At 42.8% G+C, this 21,320-nt stretch overlaps 1 protein-coding gene across 1 annotated transcript in view; it reads left to right on the plus strand.

Moving 5' to 3' along the window:
* Window positions 1-21,320, plus strand: part of FKBP9 (FKBP prolyl isomerase 9) — a 39,001-nt gene that overhangs the window by 11,492 nt on the left and 6,189 nt on the right. The window contains exons 2-8 of the mRNA XM_080818322.1: window positions 315-460; window positions 885-1,074; window positions 1,698-1,843; window positions 5,612-5,801; window positions 11,561-11,706; window positions 15,723-15,909; window positions 19,928-20,073. Of these exons, the coding sequence (XP_080674448.1) occupies window positions 315-460; window positions 885-1,074; window positions 1,698-1,843; window positions 5,612-5,801; window positions 11,561-11,706; window positions 15,723-15,909; window positions 19,928-20,073 (1,151 nt within the window). The remainder of the gene's footprint in view (window positions 1-314; window positions 461-884; window positions 1,075-1,697; window positions 1,844-5,611; window positions 5,802-11,560; window positions 11,707-15,722; window positions 15,910-19,927; window positions 20,074-21,320) is intronic.

Raw genomic sequence — 21,320 nt, forward strand, 5'->3', positions numbered from 1 at the left:
TTGTTGTTTTTTAATACCAATGACATGGAAAAGGAATAAACTCTTAGTGAAAGTATTGGTAGCTACTTTGCAAAGTGTTATATAAACAGGGCTGCTTATCTAACTAGATTTGCTGGCCATATTCAAAGTAATAAAAAAAATTCCAGCCCTGCAAGTACCGTTAGTGAAGACATTTCCTGTGCCAGTAACTCCTCTCCGGGTATTTTTGGTTTCCAGTGCCCTCACTCTGTCCATGGGTACATTTTCACTGGTTGGTTTCACTAAGGGAAGGATTAACGTATACTTTTCTTTTTCTCTACCTCGTGGATCTTCAGCTATGACAGAGACTCCACTTTCAACGTGTTTGTGGGGAAAGGACAACTGATTGCAGGCATGGACCAAGCTCTGGTTGGGATGTGTGTAAATGAGAGGCGTTTTGTGAAGATCCCCCCAAAGCTTGCCTATGGAAGTGAAGGAGTTTGTAAGTTCTTGTTCCGTGTTTGTAAATACATTTGCAGAAACAACCAGAACCTCTGAAGGGTATTCAGTCAGGCAGATCAGAGAATCTTCAGAAGCTTTAAATTGAGGACAATGAGAAGCAGTGAACACACACACACACACACACACACACACACACAGAGCTAAAATTTCATCTTTGGTTCATTTCTTCTAGATGTGAAAGAAGTTGTTATTAACACAGGTATATTGAATGTCACCCTTGTTGAGAGGAGGACCATTGTTTTTTCTCATTTCTTTCAATTTTATTTTGAGGAATGAGGGAGGGAGCGTGACCCATTTTGGAATTGTTCAGTGACCCCCTTGAACACCCGGGCAGCATCCTAGGTGTTTATTCATCTGGCCTGAACAGCAGCAGCTTCTCAGTGGGAATTCTCTTTGATTTTCAGCTGGTGTGATCCCCCCAGATTCAGTTCTTCATTTTGATGTACTTCTGATGGACATTTGGAATTCTGAAGATCAAGTTCAGGTTCACACTTATTTCACACCTCCCAGTTGCCCTCGGACCATCCAGGTGTCTGATTTTGTAAGGTACCACTACAATGGAACATTCTTGGATGGGACACTGTTTGATTCAAGGTAAGTGCCACCATTCCAGATAATATCGAGATGCCCCTTAGTTCCTTCTGTCTCACATGCTTTTTATGCCCGTGGAGAAACCAGAAGAGAGACTCTTCCCAATTTCCATTGTGCCAGCTCCCTCACTCATGGCTGTAAAGCCAGAGTCCAAATTTTAATACATTTTACAGGAATGTAAGAACAATGTTTATCTAAATTAACAGTGTCTTGGAAGCTCACCATTAAGTGAAGGGCCCTATTTCCAAGTAGGCTGATGCATTTTTTAAGTCCATTTTTATAGTTTTCCCATGGAAGGATGAGGGGAAGGCTGAATGTTTATGAAGCTATGGAAAAATGCAAGGAGTAAGGTGCTAAGGTAGAGAACAGCGAACCCTTAAGGGCTTTCCTGTTGTTATAGAGCATTTGGTTAGATAGAGTAGCAGGCCTGTTTATGTGAATCACTGTGATTTAATGACACGGCTTTTCTGCTGTCTTTGGGAACAAAGATCTAAAAATGCCTGTCATCAGGGATGGGTATAGTTTCACTATTTAGGTGATAATTGGATTCCTAAAGCATTATTGAGGAATGAGTTGGAAACACCCTCAATAGCATGGAACTTTACCCCTTTCTCATTGGTTTTCAGTCATAATCGCATGAAAACATATGACACATATGTGGGCATTGGCTGGCTGATTCCTGGAATGGACAAAGGGCTGTTGGGGATGTGTGTGGGGGAAAAGCGCATCATCACCATACCTCCTTTTTTGGCCTATGGAGAAGAGGGAGATGGTAAGTCTTTCTCATTCTTCAAGCTGCTCTCATCTGTCTTTTTTTTTTTTTTTAAGATTTTATTTATTTATTTATTTTAAAATATTTTATGTATGTATTTGAGAGAGAGAGAGGGTGAGAGAGCACAAGCAGGGGCTGCTGCAGGGGAAGAGGGAGAAGCAGACTCCCTGCTGAGCAGGGAGCCTGACATGGGGCCCCATCCCAGGACTCGGAGATCATGACCTGAGATGAAGGCAGATGCTTAACCCACTGAGCCATCCAGGTGCCCCTTAAGATTTATTTTAAGTAATCTCTATACCCAACGTGGGGCCTCCACTCATGACCCAAAGATCAAGAGTCGTGTGCTCTTCCAACTAAGCCAGCCAGTCGCCCCTCATCTGTCCTTATATATATATATATTTTTTTTTTAAGATTTTTTATTTATTTGACAGATGGAAATCACAAGTAGGCAGAGAAGCAGGCAGAGAGAGGAGGAAGCAGGCTCCCCGCTGAGCAGAGAGCCCGATGTGGGGCTCGATCCCAGGACCCTGGGATCATGACCTGAGCCGAAGGCAGAGGCTTAACCCACTGAGCCACCCAGGCGCCCCTGTCCTTATATTTTTATTGCTGTCATTAATTCAGCTTACCACATGAAACCTGCCAGATGTTTTGGTCTAGACTTGCACTGTCCAATATAATAGCCACTAGCAACAATTGGCTATTTATAGTTAAATTTAAAATAAACTAAAATTAACTAAAATCTAAAATTCTGTGCCTTAGCCACACTGCCACATTTCACATACTTCAGAGCCACATGTTGCCGAGGGCTGCTGTCCCGGGCAGTGCAGGTACAGAGCATTTCCATCGCTGTAGAAAGTTCTGTTGGACAATGGTAGTCTAAATCATCTACCTCTCATCACTGAATTGTGGAAACTGCCACTTATTCATGGTCATTGGCGTTCATAAGTAAAGCATCTGCCACTGCCTCATAAGCTGTAACCTTGGGCACCAGCCTCTCCAGCCTGCATTTTCCCATCTGTGAAATGAGATTTAAACTGGAAAGTCCAAATGTTGTAGATCTCAAGGTAGAAATTTAGTGTATGATGCCAGATTTGCCATTTCCATCCCCCCACCCCTGATTTTTGTACCTCCAGGGTGGGTTTTACCTGTGACATTCGTTCCCTGTGGACAGATGCAAAGCCTCATGTTAGAAAAAGCATGAATTCAAACTAGTATATTTTTTTGAAGGGAGAAAACAGAATATTGGCTGGTAAATGGCATTTTGCGGTTACTCATATTTTAATTTCAGGCATATTTAATCACACTGACAGGCTAACATGACAAAGAGAACCTCCTGGCGTTTAAACAAGCAGGTATATGTAGTTAAGAATTGAAATGGAAATATGATGCATTTAAGTTTACTGACGGTGACATTTGTCATACTGACTGTATAAGAAGTTTACCCAACTTATAATAACCCTACCATAATGTTTTCCAAGCTATGTTTCCTGGCTCTCTATGTCTACAGAGCAGGAGGAGAGAGGAGGAAACGGGGCTCAGCCTTCTCCCCGTCCACCTCCGCTTTTATTGCTGGGGATCTCCAGGCAGTCCCTTCAAAAAGCAGGGGTGGGGATTCCTTGCTAAAAGAAAAATAAAATGTGAAAACCACTGCTGTAAGTACATCTTAATTCTCCATTCCCCAAGACATGTTGTTATTCCGATTGTTACTCTAGTGGTCTCGTCCTTAGCCAGTGCAAGTCCATTTCCCTTGCCTCTCACATCCTTTCGATGTCATCCAGACGCATACCTCATATATAATAAAACTAGATGCCTGGCCTAATTTGAGGAGTATTATTTACTTATTTTAAATAAAAATTGTGTTAAATATTTGAAGTAAGCAATTTATTTGAAATAGTTATTATTTACTACTTTAATACTGTGCTCAGGGATCCAGGAATAATTTTATTTATTTATTTATTTTCTTGTTTGTTTATTTATTTTAGAGAGGGTGGGGAGGGGTTGGGGGGGGAGGGCGGGGAGAGAATCTTAAACACCCTGCGCGGAGCCTAACTCGGGGCTCAGTCTCACAACTCTGAGATCTTAACCTGAGCAAAAATCAAGAGTCAGACATTTAACCAACTGAGCCACCCAGGCGCCCCAGGTATAACTTTAAATAGGAGAATTGTATGGTACGGAAATTATATCTTGATAAAGTTGTTATTAAAAAACCAATATTCAATTAGTCCATGATAACGCTAGAAAAATTTAAATTCTGGAGTTACTTTCAAGGTTTTCTTGTTTCTCCTAAATTAAAAAATACATAAAAGTATAAAAGATTCCTATTCTATCACACACACACACACACACACACACACACACACACACCCACGGGGATTGACCACACCTTACATTCCACAGGCTGACTCAGCAGCCGTTTTCCAAAGATTTCATTATTCCCTTGAGGGGAAGGAGGAGGGGTGGGCTCTGCCAAAGAGCCAGTTGAAGGAACTCAGTCTTAGTATGCTGTGTCATTCACTCACCCAGGCCTACTCCTTTGCAAGTTATAACAAATGACAAGTAAGAGTGTTGAGATAGGTGGTTTGTCAGTTAACCTCCCTTATCTCAAGGGACTGAATTGAGTTATTTATTGGTTGATGTTGATCTTTGCTTGATGAGTTAGTACTCAATAATCTCTTCATGTAGCCTATCGTTTTGTAGATGTTCATGAAGTCCCCACTGTTGGGAGTATCCAAAAGAAGCAGTACCATCCAGATGTTAAAAGCAATTTGATGACTTATATTTTGCGTTATGGATGCCATTTTACCCCCTCTCAGCTAGGGTTTTGGTTTTTTTTGTTTTTTTTTTTGGACAGACAGAGATCCCAAGTAGGCAGAGAGGCAGGCAGAAAGAGGGAAGCAGGCTCCCCGCTGAGCAGCGAGCCCGCTGCGGGGCTTGATCCCAGGACCCTGGGATCATGACCTGAGCCGAAGGCAGAGGCTTCAACCCACTGAGCCACCCAGGCGCCCCACCTCTCAGCTAGTTTTAATTTTATTTATCTCCTGTTTTGGATGCACTTAATAAACTGAATTTTGCATTTTGCCTTTCAAAAAAAATTGGTGGCTGGTTCCAGAGAATGAGTCTATGTAGTATTCTGTAGAACCAGGTCCAAGGTTTAGAACTTATGCCTTTAAATGTCTGATTTGCCTTTGTACACAAACAGAAGCCCACAGAGGCATGTATTTGGGTTTTCATATGGGTTCATAACCACCCATATAGAGCCTTGATTTGTCGGCACAAGCAGACAATATGGTTGTGGTAGTCTCGCATGTCATTAATATTGGTTTACTCCTTTTTCTGAAGAAGTCAGGCTTCAAATTATATTCGCCAGTGCATGGTTGGGCACCATGGACACAATGGTGTCCATGACAGAACATAGCTGGACACCCAGGGGGACCACCCAACACATGAAAGAACATTTCTTTCCTTGACTTGGAAACTTCAAGGAATGAGTAATACGAACACAGTGGGAACTGAGTTGTAGTTAAAAGTACTTCTTATAGACGCCTGTGTGGCTCAGTTAAGCATCAGCCCTTGGCTCAGGTCACAATCCCAGGGTCCTGGGGTCCAGGGTCCTTGCTCAGCACGGAGCCTGCTTTTCCCTCTGCCTGCCGCTCCCCCTGCTTGTGCTCTCTCTCTAACAAATAAACACATAAAACCTTAAAAAAAAAAAAAAAAGGACTTCCTAAATCTTGTGTCCTGATTTCATCTTCTTCCTCCATTCTACTCTAGGGAAAGACATTCCTGGACAGGCATCTCTGGTGTTTGATGTTGCGTTACTGGACCTCCATAACCCCAAGGATGGCATTTCCATTGAGAATAAGATAGTCCCAGAAAACTGTGAGCGGCGCAGTCAAAGTGGGGACTTTCTCAGGTATCATTACAATGGCACCCTTCTGGATGGCACCTTCTTTGATTCCAGGTAAGGAAAAAACTGGAGCCTTCACTCATCAGAACATCTTATTAAATACAGTCTTCCGGGACGCCTGGGTGGCTCAGTTGGTTGAGCCACTGCCTTCAGCTCAGGTCATGATCCCGGTGTCCTGGGATTGAGTCCCACATCGGGCTCCTTGCTTAGCAAGGAGCCTGCTTCTCTCGCTGCCTCTGCCTGCCACTCTGCCTGCTTATGTGTACTCTCTCTCTGACAAATAAATAAATAAAATTTAAAAATAAATAAATAAATAAATAAATAAATACAGTCTTCCTCTGGCTGGACTATGATCTGAACACTCTGTCAATGCTGATTTGTAGTTAGTATTTTCATCTCCAACATATCTTTGTTTTCTGACATTGAATTCCTTCAGAGGCTGTTAGAACGGTCTCCTTCTTAGGGTCTGTGGGGAATAAGTCTGCAGGAAAACAGGAGTGACTCAGCCTCCACTCCCACCATCCCCCACACTGTGCTCCACTATCCAAATATGCAGCCAGCTATGGGATCCACGATGGGAAGTGGCCAGAACTGAGGCCTGGGTGGTAGGATGAGAAGAGAACAGACTTGGTGCCAGGAACCCTGGTTCTTGTCCTGGTGTGTGGTGACTTTGCATGGCATTTGACCTCCCTGCACTTCAGGGTTTTCCTCCGGTAACTGGTACCTTTCCCAGAAATGGTTAAAGAGATAAGGTATGTAAGACTACTCTATAACATAACATGCGGGAAAAAAAAAGAGTGCTCTGTGAACTTCAGAGGCTACTGGAGGAGTCGGGCTGTGTGCTTCCGGCTCCTATCCCGCTGCAGAGGCGAATTACCACGCTGCTATTGTTACTCACTGTCCTGGTTTGCTTCTGAGGCTTCCGCACCTGCGCAGGTGGCTGGGGCAGTTGGCTTGCTCTGTCTTGCTCCCTCAAGTGGCACGAGCTCTTTGGAAACCACCTCCTCAGCTTCCTGTGGAGCAAACAGGTAGTGACAGCAGCCTACCTGTCTCCCTGAGGTTGTGGACTTCTAATTTCTTCCATCACCTGAAAACAGTACAGAAGAATTTTTATATGGCATTGTTTTGTTTGAATGATGTCTCTTTCCTATTCTTAGGGTCTCCTCTTTTACAATTTTCATTTGATTTTGGGGAAAAATTATAGTCACATGATTCAAAATTAAAACTAAGTGTGGATTAAGATATCTCCTATTACCCAGACCTGCCTACCTGACATCTCCCTCTCTCCTAGCCACTTGGAATTAACTACTTTCCTTTATGTATATATGTATGTAAACTTTATACCTGATGTGGAGCTTGAACTCACGACCCTGAGATCAAGAGTTGCACACTCTACTGACTGAGCCAGCCAGGCACCTCTAAAATTAACCACTTTTTAAAAAAAATTTTTTTTAAAGATTTTATTTATTTAACAGAGAGAGAGAGAGAGAGAGAGAGAGAGAGGAGCACAAGCAGGCAGAGTAGCAGGCTCTCCGCTGAACAGAGAGCCCAATGTGGGACTCGATCCCAGGACTCTGGGATCATGACCGGAGCAGAAGGCAGACGCCTAACCGACTCAGCCACTCAGGTGCCCCTTAACCACTTTTCTTAATAAGTTTCTTTTTTATTCCTCCACTGTGTGGATTTTTTTCTAATGCAGATATAAACAACTATGGATGTTATCTTATTTTCTCCCCTTTACAGTGTATAGTATATAGTATATAGCATACAGAATACACTACTCTGCCTTTTGCTCTTTTTTTTCACCTTGGGATTTTTCCATATTAATATATAGAGAGACAGCTCAGGGCTTGATCTCAGAGTTGTGAGTTCAAGCCCCCAGTGGGTTCCATGCTGGGCATGGAGCCTACTTAAAAAAATACACACACACACACACACACACACACACACACACACACACACACAGAGGGAGAGGAATTATTTATACTTTATGTCTGCCTAGTGTTTCATTGGTTGAATATTCCAAATTTATTTAACTATTCTCCTACTGATGAACATTTGAGTTGTCTTTATTCTTTTTTTACTACAGAAAATATTCAGTGTGTGTGTGTTATTTGTTGTTACTTGTGAGCTTGGTTCTGTCCATTATTCCCTGGAATTCTATTAATTATATTAAATTAATTAAATTAAAATTTTAAAAAATCTACTAATTAAAAGACCATTTTTTTCTAGTGTATACCAGATTTCTTTCCATAGGAAAGGAACCATGGGGCACCTGAGTGGCTCAGTCGGTTGAGTGTCCGACTCTTGATTTGAGCTCAGGTTATGATCTCAGGGTTGTGAGATCAAGGCCCAAGTCGGGCTCTATGCTCAGTGGGGAGTGTGCTTGAGACTCTCTCCCTCTCTCTCCCTTTGCCCCTCTTCCCATATTCTCTCTCTGTCTCTCAAATAAATAAATACATCCTTAAAAAAAATTAAGGGGAGGTGCCTGGGTGGCTCAGATGGTTAAGCGTCTGCCTTCGGCTCAGGTCATGATCCCAGCGTCCTAGGATCAAGCCCCACATCGGGCTCTTGGCTCAGCAGTGAGTCTGCTTCTCCTTTCCGCCTCTCCCCCTGCTTGTGCTCGCTCTCTCTCTCTCTGTATCTTTCTGTCTCAAATAAATAAATAAAATCCTTAAAAAAAAATGTTGGGGCACCTAGGTGGCTCAGTCAGTTAAGTATCTGCCTTCAGCTCAGGTCGTGATCCCAAGGTCCTAGGCTCCCTGCTCAGCGGGAAGCCTGCTTCTCCCTCTGCTTGTGTTCCCTCTCTCGCTGTGTCTCTCTCTGTCAAATAAATAAATAAAATCTTTTAAAAATTAAAAAAAAATTCTTTATGAAAATTTCTATTTTAAAAAGTATGTTCTTGGGTGCCTGGCTGGCTCAATCAGTAGACATGTGACTCTTGATCTCGGGGTTATGAGTTCAAATACCACGCTGGGCATAGAGCCTACTCAAAAAAAAGTATTATGTTCTTATTGTATAAGTGAAACAATACAAAGGTGTATTGTAATGTAATAATTTAATAATTTAATAAAACATAATAATTTCCCATTAACCCCTTTAGCCATAAATATTAATAACCTTCCACAGTGTCTCTCCATGTTCATAAATCTTTCATGTTTAAATATTCAATCCATCTGGAATTTATTGTGGTATTCAGTGTGACAATAAAGATCTAACTTTATGTCTTTCCAGATGGTTAGCTAGTTTTTCAAACACCCCTTTACTGAAAACTATTTTTCTCTCACTCATCTAAAATGTGACTTTTTAAAAAAGATTTTAATTTTTTTAAAGATTTTATTTATTTGTTTGACAGAGAGAGAGAGAGAGACGGTGAGAGAGGGAACACAAGCAGGGGGAGTGGGAGAGGAAAAAGCAGGCCTCCTGCTGAGCAGAGAGCCCAACGAGGGGCTCGATCCCAGGACCCTGGGATCTGACTCAAGGTGAAAGCAAACACTTAATGACTGAGCCACCCATGCGCCCCAAGATTTTAATTTTTTAAAAGTAATCTCTACAGCCAGTGTGGGGCTCAAACTCGGATTCTCCCCTCTCTGCGGGAGCCAGTATTTTTAATTTCATAGGTCTTTCACACATATACAGTGAAATACATTCTCTCAGTTTAATTTTTTACAGGAATAAGAGCCTGTTATATCCTGTACCTTCCAAACAGCATTTTTAAGTTTTGTGGGGTTTCTTTCTTTTTTTTTTTTTTTTTAATAATCTCTACCCACAATGTGGGGCTCGAACCTGAGATCAGGAGTTGCATGCTCTCCTGAGTCAGCCAGGTGCCCCCAAAGCATAATTTTATGTATTCATTCATTCATTTAAAATATTTATTTATTTATTTATTTATTTTAGAGAGAGTGAGCACAAGTGGGGCGGGGCAGAGGGAGAGAGAGAGAACCAGACTACCTGCTGAGCATGGGGCCTGATGGGGGCTCTCTGCCATGACCTCGAGACCATGACTTGAGGTGAAATCAAGTGTCGGATGCTTAACAGACTGAGCCATCCAGGTGCCCCTCAAAATACCATTTTAAATTGTTTTTTTTTCCCCAGATAAATTTTTGAGTCCCTCTCTTCCCCCATACATGGTGTTCGGATTTTGATTGGAATTGTTTCAAAATTCATAAATTAGTTTGGGGGAGCACTGACAGCTTTCTAGTTCTCAGTTTTCCCACTGGGGAACATTATGGTTTCCCATATAAATCTTCTTTTAAAGTTATTTGGAGTTTTCTACATTTTATGGCCACTCTGCTCCTTCGTTCTTGTTTTCTGAGGCTCTTTCCTGCCTCTTGATCTTGGCTTCACTGCTACCCCAGTGCTTACCCCTGTGCAGATCCTGCCCCCTCAGTGTCCACTGTCTCCCCAAACCCCATGGAACATTTGCTATTTCACCCAGTGGCTCAAACTTTTCTGAGGCACCTGCCATCTCCCACTGCTTAGTGTCTCTCTATAAGGGACCCCATCTGGGAGGAGTTTTCCTCTTTCCTGAATGTCTGGTGGTAGGGTGTATTCCAGTGATGATCTCCAGAGAGCTAATAACCTGGGGAAGGTGAGAGGCTGGCTCATGGTGAGAGGATGCTAGAGAGCCAAGCCTGCCTTCCTTGGCTGTGTTCTCCTCCTGGCCCTCCTGGCCCATGTGAGGGGCTGAGTGCTGGAACTCCACAATGTGGGGGAAAGGATATTTCTCCATAGTCTCTTCTGGGGTGCTATGTAGATGATTTTCTTCCTGGGTGAGGAAAATCATCTGTTACTGTCATTTTTCTTGACCCTTGGCCTTGTGTTTGCCTCTGAGGGCTACTGAGGAGGCACAGCCCCTCACAGCTCGGTCTTCTCATCCCCCTGTCCCCGATTAGCTGGCTCTCTTCTCTGAGGCAGTCATCCTTTGGCCGTGTTTGAGGTAATGGCAAAACGGACTGGCTCTTTCAGGACAGGCTTCTTGCCACATGAGTGCAGATCACTGTGGTTCAGACTTTGGTAGGCGACGTGGCATATTAAATTTTATTATTTTATTCTAGAAACATCTGGCTTTGGGGAATTGATTCCTGTCCTCACCAAACTCACAGGAATCGGATTCAATTGGCAGCTTATAAAAAGGCTGGATCTCTCCACTGAGCAGAATGCTTGGGCCTCCCGCCAGTGGCACTTGGGAAACCCAAGTATCTCACCAGAAGGTGGCTTGGTGAGAAGGGATTACAGTAAGAAGAGTCATCCAGGCTCTGGTGGGGACTGCAGAGTTAAATTGTATGTATGTATATATATATATGTGTGTGTGTGTGTGTGTGTGTGTGTGTGTGTGTGTGTGTATTACTTTTCTGGCAATCCAAATATTCATGTCTCATATATACAGATATTCTTTTCTTTAGATACTGGAGACATTGTCCTTGGGACACATTCTTAGTTCTAGTAAGAGCCACCCTGGATGCCTTTTTCATTAATTTGACCTGGTTACCAAGCATAGTCCAATGTACGGTAGTTGCATTTCTGTGTGGTTGCCTCTTGTCACGTGCATCCCATCCATAACATGACCAAACCAGAGGGATGGAGGGCTTGTTTCTGGGAGTGTTTTTGTACATGGCCGCTCCCACTCTGTGTGTGTGTGTGAGTTCTTGGGAATGTGGGTTCTCAGGGGAGCCTGTTTCCTCACATTCTAAGTTTCAGCCTATTCCGGGATCTGGAGTCCTCTGCCTTCCTGTTGCCTTGTGGTGCTGACTAGCATACCCAGCTGCTGTGGTGTTGCTTGTGAGGAACCTCTTCCTTTCCTTCTTTTATAGCTACTCACGGAACCGCACCTTTGACACATACATTGGGCAGGGCTACGTGATTGCTGGCATGGATGAAGGTCTACTTGGTGTTTGCATCGGAGAGAAGCGGAGGATTGTGGTCCCACCTCACCTTGGCTATGGAGAGGAAGGAAGAGGTGAGTTCTGGCTGCTTCTGGGCAATTTTGGTTCTTGAGAGCCAAAATGTGGAAGCCAAAAGTCCCACTAAAGACTTGAATGGCCAATATCTTTGGTTTCTAGAGATGGACTATTCTTTCTTCTTGTCTCCAGTACCCATTTTCTTATTTGAAAATTCTTAGACCTATGCCAAAGTTGAAAGAACTCTGAGATGAACTCTTAGATTCATCAACTGTTAACATCTTGCTGTATTTATTGTCTCTATCTAATTATAGTTTTCTGGGTTTTTTTGAGCCATTTGAACATCTGTTGCAAACCAACCCCTTTTTGGTCTTTGGTCTCTAACAGTTTTATTGAGGTGCAATTTATATGCCATAAAACTTACCCATTTTAAGTGTACAGTTCAGTGACTTTGAAAGATTTATTTATTGATATTTAAAGAGAGAGAGCATGAGCTGGAGGGGCAGAGGGAGAGAGAATCTCAAGCACACTCCATGCTGAGTACAGAGCCCAACATAGGGCTCGATTTCATGACCCTGAGAGCATGACCTGAGCCAGAACCAAGAGTTGGATGCTTAACCAACTGTCCCACCCAGCATCCCCGATTCAGTGACTTTTAGTAAATGTAGTGAGTTGGGTAACCATCACCTTAAGCCAATTTTAGAACACTTTTGTCACTCTAATAGCAAACCCCCTTTTATTTATTTAAGATTTTATTTATTTATTTGTCAGAGAGAGAGAGAGAGAGAGAGCACAAGCAGGGGGAGTGGCAGACAGAGGGAGAGGCAGCCTCTCCACTGAGCAAGGAGCCCAGTGTGGGACTGGATCCCAGGACCCTCGAATCACGACCCAAGCCAAAGGCAGACGCTTAACCCACTGAGCCACCCAGGCGTTCCAGCAAACCCCCTTTTAAACATTATACAAATGGTATGTGCTGACTTCAGAAAAAAGAAATGTGGATAATGAAAGAAAACAAAAATCTTCCTTAATCCCTCCATGCAGGAATAAACATTGTAACATGGTAGGTGGAATAGTGGGCCCCAAATATGTCCCCGTCCTATCCACAGAACCTGTGAATATGTTGCTTTACCCAGTGGAAGGGATTTTGTGGGTGTGATTAAGGTGAGGGTTGTGAGGTGGGGGGTTATTCTGAGTCATCCAGGTGGGCTTGAGGTGCTTACAAGAGCCTTAGTAAGAGGGAAGCAGGAGATCATAGAGAGGAGAAAATGCTAAGCTGCTGGCTTGGAAGTTGGATGAAAGGGCCACAGGTCAAGGAATGAGGGCAGCTACAGGGAGCTGGAAAAGGTGAGGAAACAGATTCTCCCCCGAAGCCTCCAAAAGGAACACATCCCTGCCAACACCTTGAATTCAGTCTTTGGACCCTCCAGAGTTATGAGAATAAATGTGCATTGCTTTAAGCCACCAAATTTGTGGAAATTTGTTATAGTAACAATAGGAAACTAATACAACCATGAAGTGAAAATACACATTCACCTACACTAATAAATACAATAGATTCCTTTTCTTTTTCTTTTTTTTTTTTTTTTTAATGTAAACTCTGCCTTCAGTATGGGGCTCAAACTCACCATCCCGAGATCAAGAATCACATGCTCTATGACTGAGCCAGCAAGGGGCCCCGTTAAAGGTCTGATCTATAAAGCCACACCAGGTCACAACTTAAGACATAGTCAACAGGCCTTGCTTCATGTCCTGTTTGTGTCTTGATGCTCCACAGTTTTGTATCATGTAAACTTCTACTCAAATACATACAGAAATAGACAAATACTTTCTGAGGATTCATGTTTTCTAAGCCCTCAGGATTAATCCTTCGTTTCTCTAAAAATAATGTATTGATGGAAAACATTTGCTGAAATTATTTTTTTCCTTTTGGCTTTCTATCAAGTATGAGACAGAGCTCTGCAAAGAATTATATAAGGCTCTGGGAAACATCCGAAGACTCATAAATTCTGTGGCTAAGAGGCTGCTTCATCTCAAATCACATGTTGTTGTGGGGGCAGGGACACTCTGACAGGTAACCCCCAGGTGCTCTTGCACAGGGGCTACCTGTTTTCTTTGGATTAGCATCTCTCTGTCTTCTTTGGATTAGCATCTCTCTGGCCTCTTTGTAGGGTTTGCATAGGACCTAATGTTAATCCCTCAGGGACTGACCCCAGAAGGGTGTCAGGACATGGAGTACATACCATGGGGCCAAGCACACAGTAAACATTCAATAAATATTTGTGGAAGGAATGAATGCTCGGCTCTCCTTGGGGTTCTGCAGCTCCATTCTTGGCGTTTCATTTTGTTTAGGCCATTTTTCCCTGCACGGCTGGTAGAAGGGAGGGAGTAGGCCTTCTGGAAAGGCTCTGGGCCTCTCTGCTGTCTACTCTGTTCCACAGGGTCCGCTCTGAAATTAGGATGCTTGATTGTCTTTGCAGCCCTGAAGGGGAGAATGGATTCTGTCTGAGGGGTTGTGGAAACATTGCTTCCTCGTTTTGTATCTCCTAACTTCCAAATTACCTTCTAAGCACTCTTAGATTGAGAATATAGGATCATCATGAGAACTAAATAAATAAGTACACAGAAAGCACTTAGAAGTGTTCTTAGTACTTAATAAGCATCCACTGTGTGTGTGTGTGTGTGTGTGTGTGTGTGTGTGTTTGTGTGTTAGAGGAACCAAGAAATGGACACAGAAAATTCTGTGTGGCAGGGGTGGGAGGTAGGTACTGTTAGTGTCACACATCTTTATCGGAATTCTTTCTATAGCCGTGCTGTTTTCTTGAACAAAGTCTATTTGAGTTGGCTTTTTATCTGTAAAATGCTAATGAAAGTATTATACATCCTTGATTCTAAGAATGGTAATTTTTAAAAAAGATTTATTTTTTTATTTTGGAGAGAGAATCACACATGTGAGCAGGAGCGGCAGAGAGAGAATTTCAAGCAGACTCCCCGCTCAGTGGAGATCCCTAAGCAGGGCTTGATCCCATGACCCATGAAATCATGATCTGAACTAAAACCAAGAGTCAGATCCTTAACTGACCAAGCCACCCAGCCACACCCTAAGTAACACTGTTACAAAGTTTTACATTTAAACTTTTCTGAAATGATCTGGGGGCATGTCTAACTGCTGATGCATATATTTAACGAGTTCGCCAGCCCCCTGAGCTGTCCTTAAATTCATGGAGCATCTGCTAATCCTGGGTTTACAATAATCCCCCACAAGGTGACTGCAGGGATTGAATGAGACAGTGTAGGGGTGCTGGCTGGCTCTGTCAGTACAAATTGCAACTCTTGGTCTTGCAGTTGTGAGTTCAAGCCCCTTGTTGGGTGTGGAGATTACTTAAAAATAAAATCTTTAAAAAAATGAGAGTGTGTATGTGAAAAATACTTCTGTAAACTGTAAAACGTTGTTAGATGGTGAGGTAATGTTTTCAAAAGTGGAGATGATGGAAAAGAAAACTATACTAATAATTTTGTGTAGAAGAGTTGGGATGTGTTGTAAAGTACTTTGTGAACTGTTAGGTATGCTATATCATAAGCGGTGTGTACGGGCCGGTTTTGGCTGGGAGTTTCTCCCTGTGACGTTTCTGTTAGTTTAGTTTCTCTTACACAGCAATGGGGGACTGGAGTGAACTTTCCCTCTACAGCGGATTTTCTTGTCTCCCGTCTTACTTCTGTAGGAGCCATGTGAGCCTAAATTTGGCTGAGTTAATTTCCTCATCTATGATGAACTCAGTATACATCTTTCAGGCTCAGCGATCCCATTGGCAGTAGCTCATCCTCTTGAATTGTAGTCCAAACTGTGTTCTTAACTGGCTGTGTGATCCTGGGCAACTGTGCCTCGGTTTCCCCAGGAGGGTTAGGATACCTCTAATGGCCCTTCCAGCTTCAGTCTCCCACTGTTCTCTAGGTTTTCCTGTCTAGATCCCTGTATTTCTCACTGGAGGTCTGTGGGGACATCCCTGGTGACACTGGGGAGGCACGTGTGCTGCTGCTTGGAGGACTCACTCATTCATTTCCTGTGTCTGACCTTTAGGGAATATCCCTGGTTCGGCCGTGCTGGTGTTTGACATCCATGTGATTGACTTCCACAACCCTTCTGACTCCATCAGCATCACCTCCCACTATAAGCCTCCTGACTGCTCCGTGCTGAGTAAGAAGGGGGATTACCTCAAGTATCACTACAATGCCTCGCTTCTGGATGGGACTCTGCTGGATTCCACGTAAGGGCCACTGGGGACGGTAGGGGAGTAAGCCTGGAGGATAACAACCGTAGGTTCCCAGGATTCTCCTTTTCTTTTCCTCAAATACTGGTTGAGGGCTTTCCTCTCTATGCTTCGTCACTGCTCAGGTGCATTATTTTAAAAGTTCCCTATGAATAATCTCACTTTGCTCCTAAGAAATTGTCTTTCTGAAAAAACAGTTGCCATTTTATAACTGCTGTCCTTAAAAATTAACCCACAATTACATTACAGACTCCAGTCTGGTGCTTTAGGCTCTACTTGTCAGCTCCATTCTGCTTGACTGATCTCATCTTCCGTTAGGGCCCATCTTTTGCCTCATAGGGCTGCCAGGTGCAGTGGTGCAAGATGTGCACTGCTTAAACCCTTCCTTTTGGCCAACTTCTGCCATGGCTAAAATGTCCTCTCTTTTTGCAAAGTCTTTCCTTAATTCCTAGGAAGAATCGGCTGCTCCCATTTCTGTGTCTCATAATGTTTTATTATTTTTATTAACAAAACATAGTTATTTATTTTTAGTTATTTATTATTGTTTCCATCTCTGTTGCTGGTCTGAATATCTTAGAGAAACCCAACATGTTTATTCATATTTTTGTTCCTTACACCTAGCCCAGAGTATAGCACACAGGGAGCATTTTATAAATGTTAATTGACCGAAGTGAATCTGAAATTTTACTAATAGGAATCAACAGTATAAATGAGTATCATTGGCCAATTTTGGTAAAAAGGAGGTTTGCTTCTTATGTTTCTGAATCTTCAGATGTAGTTGTAAGTTAGTAAAATATTCTGTTCTCTGGGAAAGAAACATTTTCAGCCTTCCTTTATATTTTTATTTTAGTACATCCATTTTCAAACTTAGATTCCTAAGTTTGGGCTGGGGAGAAAGAAGGGCTTCATATAAATATGAGTTGCTGCGTTTATGCTGCATGAGGAGGGCCTTCTCTCTCTCCCACCTGCCCCTCTGCCTCCTAGCTTAGGTGACATTGTGGGTGGCTGGCAAGAGCCAGACATGGAGACAGAGCCCTAGGGACACGCTCTTGCCAATATTGTCTTTGGTGCTTTGAGATCCTGTGTATTAATGCATTTGGTGTTTTTCATCAGATCTAAAATGTGTTGATTATTAGAAGTATCGTGTTTTATGTATCTCAGAGAAAGTAAAAGTTAACATGCTGCTGATCATAAAGTGTATTGCAATTACAGAGATGTTAAAATGTGAACATATGTGCATTATAGAATCAATGAAATATGTACTAGCTTCCGGCGCTCAGGTTTACAAGGACCCCCTTTACAACCAATCTCCTTGCATTCATATTAGAAGCCTTTGGAGGACGGGAGAGGGTGGTGGGGAAATGGACATTGGGGAGGGTATGGGCTATGATGAGTGCGGTGAAATGTGTAAACCTGACGATTCACAGACCTGTACCCCTGGGGATAAAAATACATTATATGTTTATTAAAATAAAAAAATTAAAAAAAAAAGAAGCCTTTGGAGGGCAGCGGAGAAGAAGCATGGCTTGTTGCTTGGGGGGTCAAGCGAGCTTATGCATGTGAAAATGGTCCACAAGGTTAGAATCGTCTGTGCGGTCAGTGGTTTGCTGTCACTGCTCTTGCTAATGTTCATGTTCTTGTCTGGTGCTCTTACTCCAGGGCAGGGGTGAGAGGAAGTGGGGGTGGAAAATGAACAAAGGAATTCCTTCTCAGTGGGTTCAGGATATGCTTCTCATGTAGGGTGGGGAGAATCAGCCTTCCTGCCTTCTAATGTTTGGTGGATTCACAACATTCCTACAGAGTATCCGGGAGCCATGTGATGTTCCTTCCTCTCACCAGACTCCATTCTAGACCATGAGAGTCATTTGCGTTCTGTGTAAATCCACACTGAAGAGTAACATCCGGCGTCCCCGTGGTCTGTTCTTGGTGTAAGCTGCAAGATGATGGGAAAATGGGATGTATGGTGGGTGTCTGCCTCCTGTGTGGGGGGGAGGGAGGGGAGACCTGCTCCCACCCCGAGCCGTCCATGGGCTCGTAAACAAGGAGGCAGGTGCTGCTGTGGGTGCTTTTCCTCACCGCTCAGAGAGGCTGGCCGCTGAGAGGGTGGAGGGAAATGTGGGCAAAGAGCCAGAGAGGGCGGCCTGCAAGTGGGAAGCAGGAAGCTTGCAGTGGATGGGAAGCTGGGAATGCACAGAAGGAATGAGGAGAATGTCAGAGAAGAACTGGCAAAAAAATAAAAATAAAAGGTTGATCTGAGGGAGAAGAATTCCTGGGGCATTCAGAGGTGACACATGAAAGCAAAATGTTCGCTTGGAGGATTTTCTCAATGTGTGTTTAAATTGGCCTCAGAGAGGAAGAATAAACCTTTGTTATTTGACAACTAAATGAGTTTTTGAATATTCTGTAAGACTTTGAAACAGAGTAGTCCTGTGGGAGGTCGCCAAGGGTCCCTGGAGAAAGGCAGTGTGAGGGTGTCTCTGTGCTGCTGACAAAGGAGGAATTGTGTGGGAGGCGGGACAGAGGACGTCCTGCTCCCTCCCCCAGGCCGTGGGCCAAGGCGTCCTGTGCCAGAGTTGGCTTTGTTTTGACTCTGTCCCAGGTAGGACAAATGCAAACCCTGTTATGCTTGGTGGGTGCCTGACAACCAGCCTGGGCCTGGGAACCAGTTTGAGATCGGAAGGTGGTGGTAGCCCTGCCCCCAGGGGAGGCTGGGGAGCCTGAGAAGGGGATGTGAACCCAAAGGGTGCTGTCGCCACCTGGTAACGGGCATCAAGGGGACTCCAGGATACTGGGGAGGCTTTTCTTCCTTGCTACTGAAGAATAGCCCCATTGTTTATCTTTAGGAAGTGGTAGAAAGTAGTAGTGCCATATGTTTGGAAAGAGATTTATTTTCAGTAGTGATCCAGGTGATTTTTTTTTTAAAGATTTTATTTATTTATTTGACAGAGATCACAGGTAGGCAGAGAGGCAGGCAGAGAGAGAGAGAAAGGGAAGCAGGCTCCCTGCTGAGCAGAGAGCTGATGGGATCATGACCTGAGCCGAAGGCAGAGGCTTTAACCCACTGAGCCACCCAGGTGCCCCGATTGAGGTGATTATTTATGTGGGTTTCACAGGGACTGTGGACATCAAGGATAATGTAAACCATGGCTCAGGTTAAACTTCCAGTTATTTTTCTAAAGCCAAAAACTATGGCAGACATAAGCGCTTCACACACTCAAGGCCATACACTTACTGAGCTCTTTACACTTTTCTCCTTGGTGCCAGCAGAGAATATTATTTACTACTGAGAATACCCCTGTGAGATGGCTATTACTATCTCCAGTTTCTAGGTGGGAAAATGGGAGGATTTTATTTCTCAGGGTCCAGTTAAGTGGCAGAAGCAAGATACAAACACAGGTCTTGCTAAATCCAAAACCCAGAGTCTTTATTATGTGTTTTTCAAATTCTCATGAAAATTCCTTACTGGGATATTGATTAAAATATAGAGAAGAGTTCTAAGAGCAGTCCAAAGGACTTCTTTTTTCCTGGAATCATTGAGAAGTGGGTTGCCACCATGACATCCCATCACCCCTGAGTACTTTAGTGCGCATTTCCTACAAATGTGGACATTCTCCTGCATAATCCAACACATACTTTATAACTAGAAAGCTAACACTGGTATGTTACTATCTTTTAATCCTCAGACCCCACTTAAGTTTTGCCAGTTGTTCCCATAAGGTCTTTTACAGCAAAAGGATCCCATTCAGTATGCTCCAGTGCTCTGGAATGGCTCCTCGGACTTCCCTTGATTTTCCCGACACTTTTGAAGATCACATTTTCATTATTTTGCAGAATTTTGCATTATTTTTGTAGTTTCTCAATTTGGGCTTGTCTGCTGTTTTATCCCGATTAGACAGGGGTTTCATACCTTTGGCAGAAAGATCATAGAAGAGATGTAGATGTGCTCTCACGAAAACACTTTCAACTATCAATGGGTTGATGACCTAACCAGGGATTCTTCTGTTTCATTTTTCAGGTGGAATTTAGGCAAGACGTATAATATTGTTTTGGGATCTGGACAAGTTGTGTTGGGAATGGATATGGGTCTCAGAGAGATGTGCGTTGGAGAGAAACGGACAGTGATCATTCCACCCCACCTGGGCTATGGGGAGGCTGGTGTGGGTGAGTAAACAACAGCATTATGGGATGTCTGGGGCATATTCACAGTCTGAATGTTGTGCTTTGGGGGGTGCCATATTTAGAACCACAATATGATTCTTCCATTTAAAACCCAAAGACCAAAGAATCAGGGCTGCCTGGCTGGCTCTACTGACGGATATACAACCCTTGATCTTGGGGTTGTGAGTTTGAGCCCCACAGTGGGTGTAGAGAGTACTTAAAATCTTAAAAAAAAGAAACTTAAAAAAACCCCAAAGAACCTCTGGGTTTATAATTAATATCATTAACTAATTAATATTATAATATATAATCATAATATTATACATTATATATAATTAAAATATATTTATTGTAGATAAAATAATAATAAAATGAAATAATAAATAATAAATAAATAATAAAATAATTAAAAATAATAAATAAAATAATATAATATTAATACTATACCATGTGATAATATAATAATTAATATCATGAGTTAATACTTAAATTTAGCATCTTTGTTTAAAGAGTCCTGTGAATTCAGTGTTAATGCCTTGTTAATGCCCCACACCTCCTTAAGAAAGCAGGAGTTTTTGTGAAAAAAAGCCTTGAGTGTTCAAAGCCATGTGTGGGAAATGTCTGAAGGAGATTTACAGGTGATTTGTCTTAAGTGAAGCTGAGGCTTCCTTCTGGAACAGGTTCCTGGGACAGTGGAATGCTACAGGCCTCCACTTTTCACTTCTGCTGAACTTGTAAGCTATCTATGAAGATTTCCTTTTGGAAGAGATGAGTTTCAGGTTCTGGAAATACTGGCTTTACCTTGCCCTCACAGCTGGTATGGTGTACTTCAAGATTTGGGCCAAAATGAATCTTACACATAGGGGATTTGGGAACTCACCTTCTTCAGTGTTTTATGCTCCTACTCTCTGGAGTGGAGAAGTAGAGATGGGAAGTGCTAACTTATAAAAGAGATATACACTTTGGATTGATTTTCTCTTTTTCACAATTTTTAAATAATTGTAAAAATACTGTCTGTTGGGATGTCTGGCTTGCTCGGTCCACAGAGCATGTGACTCTTGATCTCAGGGTCGTGAGTTTGAGCCCCATGTTGGGTGTAGAGCTTCCTTTAAAAAAGAAAAAGAAAAAGACCGAGAAACCCCGACTGCCTGCTAGTCCCCCCCAATTCAAGAAGAAACACTTTAAAAAATGTGTACCTTATAAGACCATGGGATATATATTATAAATAGTTATAATAATTTCCAATAAGA

This window comes from Martes martes (genome assembly GCF_963455335.1).
Source record: "Martes martes genome assembly, chromosome: 11".
NCBI lineage: Eukaryota > Metazoa > Chordata > Mammalia > Carnivora > Mustelidae > Martes > Martes martes.